At 43.1% G+C, this 12786-nt stretch overlaps 1 protein-coding gene across 3 annotated transcripts in view; it reads left to right on the top strand.

The window, feature by feature from the left end:
• Positions 1-11546, top strand: part of LPAR1 (lysophosphatidic acid receptor 1) — a 147955-nt gene extending 136409 nt beyond the window's left edge. For all 3 annotated transcript variants that reach the window (XM_045296596.1, XM_045296597.1, XM_004710950.2), the window contains one exon: positions 10813-11546. In XM_045296596.1, the coding sequence (XP_045152531.1) occupies positions 10813-11114 (302 nt within the window). In that variant the 3' untranslated portion in view covers positions 11115-11546. The remainder of the gene's footprint in view (positions 1-10812) is intronic.
• The last annotated feature ends 1240 nt before the right edge of the window (positions 11547-12786 follow it).

The raw sequence follows: 12786 nt of genomic DNA, 5'->3' as shown, positions 1-12786 counted from the left end.
TACACGAGCAAATACGGCACTCCCTTCGAAGTGACAAAGCTCTCACACGGTGCACATTGGTTTCTGATGTGCCCGTGCAGCTAAGCATTCCAACTGACCCCAGTTGGAGGTTGGCATCTGTGTTAACTGAAGAATAGTAATCCTATTTTCAAATAACTAATTGCAAGAGCTGTTGAATGATTATCTCATTATACTCATCTATTCCTTCCTGGCCTTACAAAAATTCTGAGTTAGATAGTATGCTTTCTCTTTTACAGTAAGGAGTGGACAGTTGAGGAAGGCCCTTTAGTGTGGTCACCATGACTGTTCAGTTCTGCTCACAAGCCCCGGGGGAGGAAAGTGGCTCCTTCAAAGGCAGTCTCCCCTACCTGCCAGACGTCCCCTTGCTCCACTGTCTCCTCCAACGCTAAAGCCCGTGATTCCATGTCGCAGAATCTTAACTACCTTTCAGCTCAACTCAGTGTAGCTAACCTGAAATATGAAACTTCTATAGGGAAGAACATCTCTCCCTGCCACCCTCAGAAATGCCTTTTTATGCATATGCAAATACACGTATGCATGAGCTATCAGGCATGGGCTTGCTGAAATGCAGGTGACTGTTGACTCCTTAGAAATCTCCAGTGTAGGAACTTCACGCTGAATTCTGCCTCATTATGCTATTCTTTGATGATCCTTTGCTTCATTTTTCATACCTATTTCTTAAGGGCAGTGCTGCTTATGGGACAGTAGTGGTTACGTGGTGGACTATGAGCAACATTGTTGGCAGTTTGAAACCGCTCGGAGGGAGAAAGACTGGGCTTCCTACTCGCGTACACAGTCTCAGAAACCCACAGGGCATCACTGTGAGTCAGCATTGATTCAATGGCAGTGAGTTTTGTTTTGGGGTTTTTTGTTTTTTGTTTTTTTTTGCTTTCTACTTTGTACCCTGGAACACAGTGGGGCATAAAAAAAACAAATACGTAAGTATAAATTTATAATTTAGAAAGCTTACCGAGCAAGTAAATTTCACATTCGGAGTTGCTGCATCAATAAATGTTTCAAGAGTAGGCTGCCCTGATAACCTCAATTTAACAATATAAAAGACGTAAAACTAGAAGCCCTGGTGGTCCAACAGGTAAGCACGTAGCTGCTACCCAAATGTTGGCAGTTCGAACCTCCACACCAGGTCCACAAAAGATCTGGAGCTCTCCCTCATAAAAACCACAGCCTAGAAAATGGCCTGGGGTCCTTGTATCCTCTCACAGGTGGGTGCTCCCAGTTCAGTGGTACTCAACAACACGGTGACGCGCACTGGAGGACACAACTGCGCTTCGGAATGTTACACAGTTGAAAATCACCAGGCACCAAAGGCCCGAGGAAGAACTTGAACAGAGCAGGCTGATGAGTAGGGAACCTGGTGACGCACTGTGGGACTCCTTTGGCTGCTACCAAGGTCAGCACTTCGAAACACCAGTACTCCAGGCTGGTACTCCAGGCCAGAGAGATGAGGTGATCTACCTCTATCGCCGTTGAGTCCATGCGGACCCCTGGTGACATGGCAGCGGGGAGTAAAACCGCCTCCCCTGGTTTCAAGGCTGTAATCTTTGGAGAAGCACACGACCTCAGCTTGCTTCTGCACGGCGCTGGTGGGTTCGAACTGCCGTCCTTCTGCTTTGTAGCTGAGGGTGTCACCACTGCACCGACAGGACTTCTCTCCAGAAAGATTGCTACCTAGTAAATTCAAGGTTCTACTCCGTCAACAGGGGGCCACTCCTGTTGAAAAGCAACTAGATGACCCAGCAACCACAAACCCCACCCAGAGCCGACTGCCCTGCTCGTGACCTCAGGAAATGGGAAGCCTGTGTCCAAATCCTTCAAAGAAATATTCTCTTTTCTTAATGCCTTTTTTCCCCCTCAAATATATATCTAGCTCAGAGAGAGGGTCTGAAACTAAGAAAAGAAAGGGAACCACTCATTTTCAACTTTAAGCAGAAAGAGGGCTGGACCTAAGTTTTGAGTGCTCATCAGGAAATGCTGGTGGGTTGCTTGGCATGGTATCCCATACGCTCAGGAAGACAGCCGAGAGCGGAGAGTGAAAAGGTGGCTCGTGGCACCGGCCTGGCAGGGATGCACCACTTCCATTTTCTATCTCTAGGTAGGGACAACCAATCACTTACCCTAAATATCCAGAGATCTTTTAGGTGTATTCCTTGGGTATACACCTGAGCAGGGGGGTGGGCAAGCCACTTATTAGGTAGCCCTGTGCTTTGTATTCTCTGTGTCCTGTCTCAGTCCTTGCCGCGGGGCTGAGCATGGAAGCAGAGGTGAGTAACTTTCCACGCTGTACAGCTAGTCAGGGAAGAAAATAGTATTTGAACGCACGTCTACCTAGCTCAGTATTCTTACATAAAATATAAATATATACGCACAGCTAACTTGCCCCCCTTTCCCATGTATTTCAACTTGCTAGTGGAAACAACTGTCAAAATTGGGGGTGGGGGGGCGGGAAATAAAATATCTACAAGGCTTTTGCACTGACCTGCTTTGCAACAATTTTAAGTTCTCACTTACCTTCAAATGAGAGAAACCGGAACTGGTATGCGATGCTTTCCGAGTCTGACTTTTACTGTGAAAACGGCATAGCGCTCCAGTCAGTAGATGCGTATTGAAATAAAAGGCCTTGGCTCGCCATCAAAGATCTGCGAAATAAAGATTAATTTATATGTTAAGGTCAAATCAAGCATTGAAGGTATGATTTCTATTGTAGACATTTAAAAATGAACTGACGGTAGCTCACTTGGGGTTTATTCGAGGGAATGTGTGTGTAGGTCCATTTGTTGTTGCTGATCATTATTGTTAAAGCATACATTTGACCATATTTTACAGAGGAGGGGGCTTTCAATGTTCATGGCAAAATAGAATTAAAGATAGAAAGTTTTTGAAGGCCCCCCAGTGGTATTCCAGATCTTGTTCTTTTTAGCTTAACAAAGGATCCGAGTGATCATTCTGTACCAATAAAGACAGGATATTTTAATACATTTCTTAGAGATGACTAGGGTTCCACTTTATGGATGTAGTTTAATTTATATCTCTCTTATGATTATCTAGATTGTTTTTTAATAAAATATGTGCCATGAATTCCTTGCAATGCACATGTGTAATTTCTTGTGTGTGGATATAGCTATAGGATAAATACTATATGTGACATTGTTGCAGCCTATTTTGAAGCCTTTAGAACTTAATGAATTTAGATTAGGATTTATGTAATGGAATTTGGCTTTTGATGCTTAAACTTGGCTTTGTCAGTTCCTCTGACAAAACTTTTTTTTTTTTTTACTAAACTTGTAAAAGAATTGATATCCATGTAGGAAAAAATACATTTATGATCATGAATCTCGAACCCTTTAGCTGTAGCACCCATTTCCAGTTGAATACTCATTGTTCTAGCACCATTTTGATAATGGGAGGTATCTTAGGCACACAGCTCTGATTTTAGATTCGAACAGACTGTCCTTCCCTGCGCCCCTGCCAAGAATCTGGGCTTTGTAAATATCAGTCCGGGATATTTGGCAATCACAGAGACAAAACCAACCTCCAGAAGAACGGCCAAGATGACAACTCCTGCTTTGTCTCCTCTGCTTTCTGCTGTTAAATACATGTACTCCTATACAGATGCATAAAATATGCGCCAAAAGGTGATTTTAGTTTGTAAACATTTCCCACCGCCGCACACACACACTGACTTTGCTTTTGGATGAAGTTGTCAATATTTCCCCCCATTTGTTGTTAAGGAAATGACTTAGAAATGGAATTTTCATTGCGTTTTTCCCCTGCATCTCCTGAGTACCGCAGAGCTCAGTGACCGGCCTCAGCGATCGGTGCACCGCGGAGGACAGAATTACAGGCTGCAGCCTGCCTTCGCTGGGTGCTAGGAGCACTTTAGCGCAATGTTGGCGCTCATTGAGACGTCTCTCGTTAGGGCAGAAACAATTCATTGCTGAAAATTAAGTATGTTGCGAAACGAATTATAAACTTCCTGTTTGTGTTGAACTTTTGCTCGAGTAAGGTTCTTCGGGGGAATTTCATTTATTTTTTTAAGGGGTAAATATTATTCCAATTGCCTTGGTAACGGCAAGTCGCGCAACCCGTTTTGTATCACACTCTGAATTGGATGGTGCTGGTCTGGAGTTGACAACATTGATTTTCTGCACAGGGGAAGATTTATTACTTTTAAGATAAGGGTGAAGTAATTTGGTTTTTAAAAATCTGCAATGTATTACTAAGTATAGGAAACAGAACAGATTTGACCATTCTGAGAATGATGAAGCGGTTTCTCCCTGAAGAATACGTGGCAGCTTCTTGGATGGGGCCCAAAACCCAATGCAAAGGAAAACGTAAAACGTTCAAGAACCGTTCAAAAACCCTAAGATACCGTCACTGTATCCATCCAGATGTTTTATATGTGTCTTTTCTCAGTTAAATGCATATGCCTAGCTCTCATTTGAAAATGGGCAAGGTTTATCATCTGGTAGACTTTTGGAGTAGCTTTGTTCCTTGGTGATTACTGAGTAATTACTTACACTCTGCTGAGCCAGTGTTAGCCCCAACCCCAGAAGACATGTTTAGGGAGTAAATGACTTAACATTGTTCAAACGGCATTGGCTTTGCTGCAAGCCAAGAGAAGCATTTCCTTGTGTGCTTATCATGTACAGAGACCTCAGAAGTCGGATACTGCCATGTTAAGAACATTAGCTGTGCTGGGAAGTATGGTGTATGTGTTTGTAAGGATATACGACTCACATCTCCCTGAGTCTCCCGGGAGGTTACCTAATACTGCATTTTACCTGTGCATTAGATGAGATTCACTAGATGTTTGGGATACAAGAAATAGCTGATGTTGGAAGCAGTTTGTTAGACTGTCTTCCCAAATTAATTATGTGCAGCCCAGCATCTTATATGGAAACAGAGAGCATAGGAAACACAACATAGCCTCAAATAAATTTTAATTAATGTCCTCAGAGATTCAAGAGGGTATTATATCCACTACAGTAGGACACACATTGTTCTATAGAAACATTAGCCAGAGAAGAAGAAAGTGTCCCTGAAAATAAAAAATGGATTGCCTGCCCTACTTTGCCCACCACTAACAAAGAGACTAGCAGTCAACAATGACAAGTGACACTGCAAAATGAACATCACTAATGTCATGGGAGTTACGGGATTGCCAGCCTGGGCTGACTTGTGTTTACATACTCGTCTGTAGTGAATCAGTTTCCCCTCCCTTATTAAAAACCCATCACATGTGAAATCCATGTGAACTCATTCACTACAGATTAGTAAATAAACACAAGTAAACCCATGCTTACCTTGCTTTTATCCAACGGCCCACCCTGGATTAGTGAGTGAGGCTGGGTTGCCTAGAGAGACAATAGCTGTGACACTCATCAGTGTATAAGAAAGAGCTTTATATCAAGAAGGATGCCCAGCCCAGCCCGACTCAAGTTCATGAGTCATCAGACTCAGGTAGCTGCAGGCCCGTGATGCAGAAGTTGAAGCGGGAAACAGAGCTCACAGGCCGGTAGGTGTAGAATCCTGTGGATTCAAGGTCAGTGGGATCTTGGCAGGGCTCCAACAGGTCCCAGGGTTGGCAGCCCACATGTTCAGGGTCAACTGTCAACCACAAATATTAGTGACTCAACACATAGGAGCTTTTCTCCTATTTATTTGTTGCAGGTCCAGAAGCCCTTTCGTCAGTCATTCGCTCTCACACTCAGGGGTGTAGGCGGATGCAGGCCCGTAGCTACAGAGATGAATGAACATGGACTGGCTTCTGGGATAGCAACAGACCTTCCCTGAAAAGAACACATCATTTAATGGCATTAGAAACTTTTATTATTATTATTTCATTACCATCACAAGCCTCGGAGCTAGGGAAGACTGTTCTGAGACCCCATGAGAAAAATGAGCTCAGGAGAGGGTAATTTGGGCACAGCCTAGTGCAGATTGGTTTATCTTGATTTGTTTTTAATCTGTGGGGTGTCTGATTTTTGTAAAAACACGCATTTCCCAGCCAGACTGGAAAAAAACTCTGATTTTTTTCATCAAAAATCTTGAGCTCTCTCCCTAGAGGTCTTCTCTGTCGAGAACGTTTTTTTTCCTGGTAGCTTTGGTTCTTAGGTTCCATATGTAGGCAGAGTTTGGAAGAAATCACTCTAGAAAAAAAGACTCTAATTGTGAGCCCAGATGGTAAGCATTATTCAGCTGATGAAGTTGTGTTAGATTTGAGGGAAGGTGTGGTAATATGATCTTGTTCTGCAGCTGTGACCTGTTGGTCCCAAACTGCCTCCTTCCTCCCCGTCTTCTGAGTCTACATTCCAGCAGTCTCCCTCCCTCTTTGTCGGCAAGGAAGCCCTCACAGAGTGATCTGACAGATGTACAAGGGAGTGAAGTGTGCTGGGGAAGCGCAGCTTCTTCTGTATGTGCGTTGTACGTACGTCGTTTTAGGTACCGTGGAGTTAGTCGTTCTTTGAGTCGGTTCAGACAGTGGCCCGATGGCCAACAGAACGGAACGGTCCCCAGTCTTGTGCCACCCTCGCAATTGCTCTTATGTTTGAGCCCATTGTTGCAGCCACCCTTCAGCCCATGTCATGGGCCCCTGCTTTACCAAGCATGGTGCACTATGGGCTGCGAACAGAACCAACACCTCTGTCTTGGAAGAAGTACAGCCAGCGAATACGCCTTAAATTGGAAAGGATGGCGAGACTTCCTGTCACAAACTTTAGACAGGTTGTCAGGAAAGACCAATCCCTAGAGAAGGACATCATGCTTGGTAATGCAAGGAACTCACTCAGCTTTATCCTCAACACACTATATGAATTAGACAGGAAACCGCTCACCTCGTTAATGCACCGATGCTAACATGGGAGCTCCTTACATTCTTATTAACCCGATTGCGTGTAGGCACTTGGCTCTGTACTGATTAGGTGTTGATCGGGTCTCTGATACATGTCTTGGATTCTACCAATCTGATTGAGTTAGGATTGCCTAATGATTAGTTAGGGGCTTGAGTATGGCATGTTTTCTATTTTTAGAAGAAAGGGAAAAATTCATAATTTGAGCAAGGAACTTCAGAATGTACATTCAAAGTTGATTAGAAGCCTAATTACTTCCTTGGGATTTTGCAGGCCCCATTCTCTATTTCTTCAGTGCTTTTTCATCTTTGGCCGATGTAATCTTTGAGATCTCTGTAGAAGGGGAAGAAGAAGTGGAAAAGATTCCATAGAAAGGGAATTCAAAAGTTTGTAAAAAGTTATACTGAAAGAAAATGGAATTTTCCCTCGACCCTTTTGAAGCCCCTCATGTGACTGGGTTTAGATGTGGATTTTCTGAGTCCTGTACCATGACTTTCTGGTGTGACTTCAATGGAGGGCTGAGACTCTACGCACAGTGTTGTGTTGGTGCCGTGGCTCCAGTCACAGGACTGAAAGCTAGTTTCTTTCAGTAAAGAAAGGAGAAGACTTCCAAGTTCGCGAGTGGATGAGTTCACATGTATTAATTTGCATGCCAGGCCCTGGGGGTTTCCCACTTCAGTCTCTAACCCAGCAGGGGCCCTGGGCTTGCTAGACCAGTTTGTAAGACCCGGATTCTGTTTGGAAAGACTTTGCCCCATTTTGAATTTTAAACTAGAAGTAACTATAGACAGCAAATAAGGAGCAGTGTGGTACAATCGTGGCAGTCTTTGTTGGGCTGCTAACCATAAGGTCGACAGTTCGAAACCACCAGTGGCTCTGAGGGAGAATGATGATGCTTTCTACTCTCAAAAAGAGTTAGAGTTTCAGAAACCCACAGGGACAGTTCTACTCTGTTCTCTAGGGCCGGCGCTGTGAGTCAGAGTCTGAGTGGTACAGTGGTGAATGCACTACTCTACTAACAGAAAGGTTAGAGGTTCAAACCCACTAGCCACTTCAGTGGAGGAAGAGGTGGCCGTCTGCTCCCATAAGCAGTACAGCTTTGGCGACCTTGTGCAACAATCATAATCTTGTCATATAGGATTGCTATGAGTCAAAATTGACTCGGCAACAATGATCTTTAAGGAACGGATAACTGCATGTATTTCACTCCTGTCGTTTTTTAACAAAGACAACCAAATCATATGTGAAAGTAAGAATGTTGGCTTTCTGTCTCCTGAGGGAGAAAAGCCTCGTTTTATTTCAAATTAGTCTACTGGGCTGCACATCGCTGCCATCTTCTCAAGCTCTGAATTGGAACTCAATTGGAGCTTTGATAAAAGAAAGAAAAGGAAACGTGAAAGAATGTTCTCCCATTCATGAAGGGCCTGTGTGTTTTTCGTTTCCAAGTAAATGGAGTGATGGGACCAGGCATTTTCCATCCAGGCATTTTCCACCCCGAGAGAATAATTCCCTTCCTGGCTTCTCAGTGAGTAATGCATTATTTCTGAAACCCAAGAGGCATTCCTTTGACTTTCCTTTATGTTTAGCTTTCTGAGTGATTTTCAAGCAAGGAAATTCAAGGACTTGGACTGAATACTTTATTAACATTTTCACTTGAAGTTCAAGTCATTTCTTGGCTATTATCTCCTGATATTTGAAAAAGTTTTTTCCTCTCTAATTGAAGTTTAAGGTATTGTATCTATTAGGGAATGAAGCACCGTGGGCTTTCTTCAAAGTGAACAGCAGGTTAAAACCAGTACACGTTCATGTTGTAGAAGAAAGAGCTTTCTGGTGATACTTTTCTCCATTCGTTCTTTTCATTGCCCTGCTAAAAAAGTTCAAAAACTAAAAAGCAAGTTCTCATTCAAAACTGGGCTGTTTGGAGGCTGAATTCATTTGCTTTCATTTTGGGAAACTCATGCCTTGGGGTTAGTCCAAAGCCAAGGGACCAGGTCAAGCTTATGTCCACCTACAGTAGCCTCCATTTAAATCCAAAGATGCCAGCAGCATGCTGGGAGCATCTCTCTTTCCCTCTTGGTTACTGTGAAGCCTGATCACACACATGGTACCCATTAGGTGTTATGGAATAGGAAATGATGGAGCCTCCTGGGTCCTACTGGCTCATGCCCTTTCAATTAAAGAAGCCTAGAAAATGCTGGGGTCATACAGAAATGAGTTGTGATGTGATTTCATAAGGAGCCCAAAGGGAAGTGATTTTGAAGACTAAATAAAATGGAATTGAGAATCTCATTTGTAATCCCATCTTTGCAGCTAGAGTAAACCCTCCCTGATTTAGAAGAGTTGGAAGAAGAAAGCAAACCAAGCAGAAGACAATTAGAGAAACAGCTAAAGCCTAGCATTTGGTTTAAGATACTGTGTTAGTCCGGGTTGACGAGAGAAACAAGCTCATAGACACTCATATGTGTATGAGGAAGAGATTTATAGGCAAAAGCAATGGAAGATTGAGAAAACATCCCAGCCCAGTCCAGACCAAGTCCATAAGTCCAATATTAGCCCATATGTCCGATACCAATCTATAAAGTCCTCTTCAGACTCACGAAACACATACAATGACGCCGAATGCAGGAAGATCACAGGCCAGTCGGTGGGAAGTCTTGTGGATCCAGTGGTCTTGTGAGCATCTCAGCGCTGGCAGGGCTCCCCACACGGCTTCTACAGCTCCAGAGGGCTAGCTCCAACAGCCTCTCTCCGTGTGCCTTCTCCACAGGGATGTCTCGCAGGGAGTGAGTAGAGAGAGTCTCTTGCCTCCAAGGTGGAAAATACGGGAGTTCCCAGAATCCTCAGGAGAAGGCCATGCCCATGCAAAGGCCTCATTGGCTATATCCTGATTGACAGGCTAGACTCCACCCCTTCACTCTTAATCCTCAAATTGACACCAGATTATGTAACTACCGTAACAGATATGTAACTTTCTTAAAGTAGAACTCTAAGGTTGTATTTTCCGGAATGTGAACAGTAGAGCCGGCCTCAGGCTCTAAGACCAGAACCTCAAGGACTGACCTCCTGCCTGCCATTTTCCAGTACTGGGGGTCTAAGCAAGTTACTTGACCTTTCTCTAGGTCTCATGGCCTTCATATTTATGATGGGGATAATGGTTTCTACCTCATACAGCTAGGGTGGAGATTAGGTAAGATAATTGTAAAGCACAGAGAAAATCACTGCTGTTATTAATTGTTGAATAAGAATAAAAACAAACATATGACGTGTCATCATTTGAAATTGCTATTTCTTACTACCCCTGTGCTACTGAGCAGATAATAACAGTGTTGCTATTATAGACTGAGTGGTTATTAGCACGTAATCTTATAACAAAGTTGACGAGGTAAATATTGCCATCTATATATTTCAGATTAGAAAAACTGAGGTAGGAGAAACAATTTACCTAACTTCAACAAAGTTACTAAATGGCCTAGCAAGGATTTCCGTCCAGGCCACCTGAAGTCAGGAACATGAGTTGTCCCTAAAGTTCAAGAGCATTTGCCGTTCATGCTTATATTTTCCCCGGGAACAGTCGTATGGCAGTATAAACCCTGTCTATCAGTGGAAAGGTGTCTCCTGAGCAGGTCTGCATGTGCCCATTGCTTTTCAATTGCTTCGTGTTTTGCCCAAAATAATCAACATCCATACCTCCTACATATTTTGTAGGACCTGAACTCATGACATTTTACCAAAACCTTTTTCTGATGATTTCAGGAAATGAACGTTTGATTCGAAATGATTAGTAGCTTTGAATCTCAGCATCTTAATATTTGGATCACTACCTGAAAGTCTTATGGTCACATGCTTCCTAGTAAAGTTTTCCTCTTTTCTTGTTTTTCTCTCTCTCTCCTTGAATCCTGCTGATGCCCGGGTGTCACCGTAGGGGCCTTTATCGTCTGCTGGACCCCCGGACTGGTCTTGTTACTGCTGGACGTGTGCTGTCCACAGTGCAATGTTCTGGCCTATGAGAAGTTTTTCCTTCTCCTTGCGGAATTCAACTCGGCCATGAACCCCATCATCTACTCCTACCGAGACAAGGAGATGAGCACCACCTTCCGGCAGATCCTCTGCTGCCAGCGCAGTGAGAACACCAGCGGCCCCACGGAAGGCTCCGACCGCTCAGCTTCCTCCCTCAACCACACGATCTTGGCTGGAGTTCACAGCAATGACCACTCTGTGGTTTAGAAAAGGAACCCGAGATGCCAAGCTAGCCGCCATGCATTGAACGTGATCATGAACAGCCTTGCCTCCAAAGTGCGAAGGCAAGGGGTGGGGCACCGAGAGAGGAAGAAAATGAACTCGTGTACGTAAACACTAACCAACGACAGTATTTGTTCCTAGACCCCACAAGACTTTCCATAAACTAGTTTCTGTGACGACCCTCATCCTAATCCCCATTCCTTTTGAGAGTCAGAAATGGGACCCTTGTCATGGGATTCATACATGCCTGCGGAGTGTCCATGTAGGTTACCTAACTGGACTTTACAAGGGTTTGTGTGCTTTGGTGCCAGTCAGGAAAGAGTCTGACTTTGTGAATCTCCAACTTCATTTACATACAGGTCCCCTGCTTTTATTACCAAAGGATACATTTCATTTAATAAACATGTTTGTACCTATCAGCATGCTTGTGATGAACAAGACTATATGTAGCCTTTCTCTTTTATCTGCCATAACTTTGTTTTTCCTTATGTAGAAAAATGGTAAATTAGAATAAATCTTAAAGCGTTGCATAGAGTATGTGTATGCTGTATGCCTTAAAGAGATAAAAGTATATGAATTGTAAAATCTTGTAGAAAATAGAAGAACCTAGATGTCAATACCAATACTTGTCAAGGTTATGAAACAAACAGTGCTCTAGTCCCATTACTACTTTGTTATTACAGTGTTGTATCAGTCTCTACCAATTGTCACCAAAAGAACATGTACTCTACAGTCATTTCAAGGTGAAGACCAAGCAGTATTGTTTCCATGTGCATTTATGAGCATTCTAATGACAGATGCAATTTTAGTAGCCTGTCTATTTTTAGATTATAGAATCATACATATTCCTTGTAGAAAATTTACATCTATTTAGAGATATAAAAGAAAAATTAATAATAACCTCACAACCCAGAAAGAGCTACCATTAATAACTGTTCCTCCTCTCTATGTGTATATGTAAGGAACCCTGATGGAATTGTTGAGTAAGTGTTGGACTACTAACTACAAGGCCAGTGGTTCAAACCCACCAGGTACTCTATGGGAGAAAGAGGAGGTTATCTGCTCCTGTACAGATTTACAGCCTCAGGAACCCTGGATTAGAGGCCACTATGAATTGGAGCAGTGGGTAGCAGTGGGTATGATATTGGGATTTTGAAGTTTGTATATATGATTATATCCTTTCTTACATCATTGGGATTGTACTCTGAACCGCTTTGTAACCAGTGTTTGCGAGCCCAGCACTACCGTATTTCCCTCTGGCATGAAAACTTTTACAGAATGTCATTTTAATCCCTCTGTACTCTTCCATTTAATCGTTGCCAGTCAGTTTATTTAACCATTCCACTATTATAAATGGTGTTTCAAACATTTTGTATGTATAAAATGTTGTCCATATAATTGATTGCTTACTTAGGACATCATACCATGAAGGATTTTGTTTCTTGTTTTCAATGTGAAATGTTGCTTTCTGGTTTTACCTTTCATGAAAAGGGGTTTCCAGCTTTTGCACTGCATGCATGGCGATTGTGAGGGAAAGCCAGGTATAGTCCCTTTTTACAACAGAAAGGCAGTGGCTACTTTGAGAGTAGCTGCTTTATACAAGAAGATGGACTAGGCTCAGTCAACCAGTACAAGTAACCAGGGCACCCCAACGATC

The sequence above is a fragment of the Echinops telfairi genome, unplaced genomic scaffold (assembly GCF_000313985.2).
Source record: "Echinops telfairi isolate 266 unplaced genomic scaffold, ASM31398v2 ScPeMD7_7410;HRSCAF=8448, whole genome shotgun sequence".
In the NCBI taxonomy this organism is placed as follows: domain Eukaryota; kingdom Metazoa; phylum Chordata; class Mammalia; order Afrosoricida; family Tenrecidae; genus Echinops; species Echinops telfairi.
This window is presented reverse-complemented; position numbering and strand designations above follow the sequence as displayed.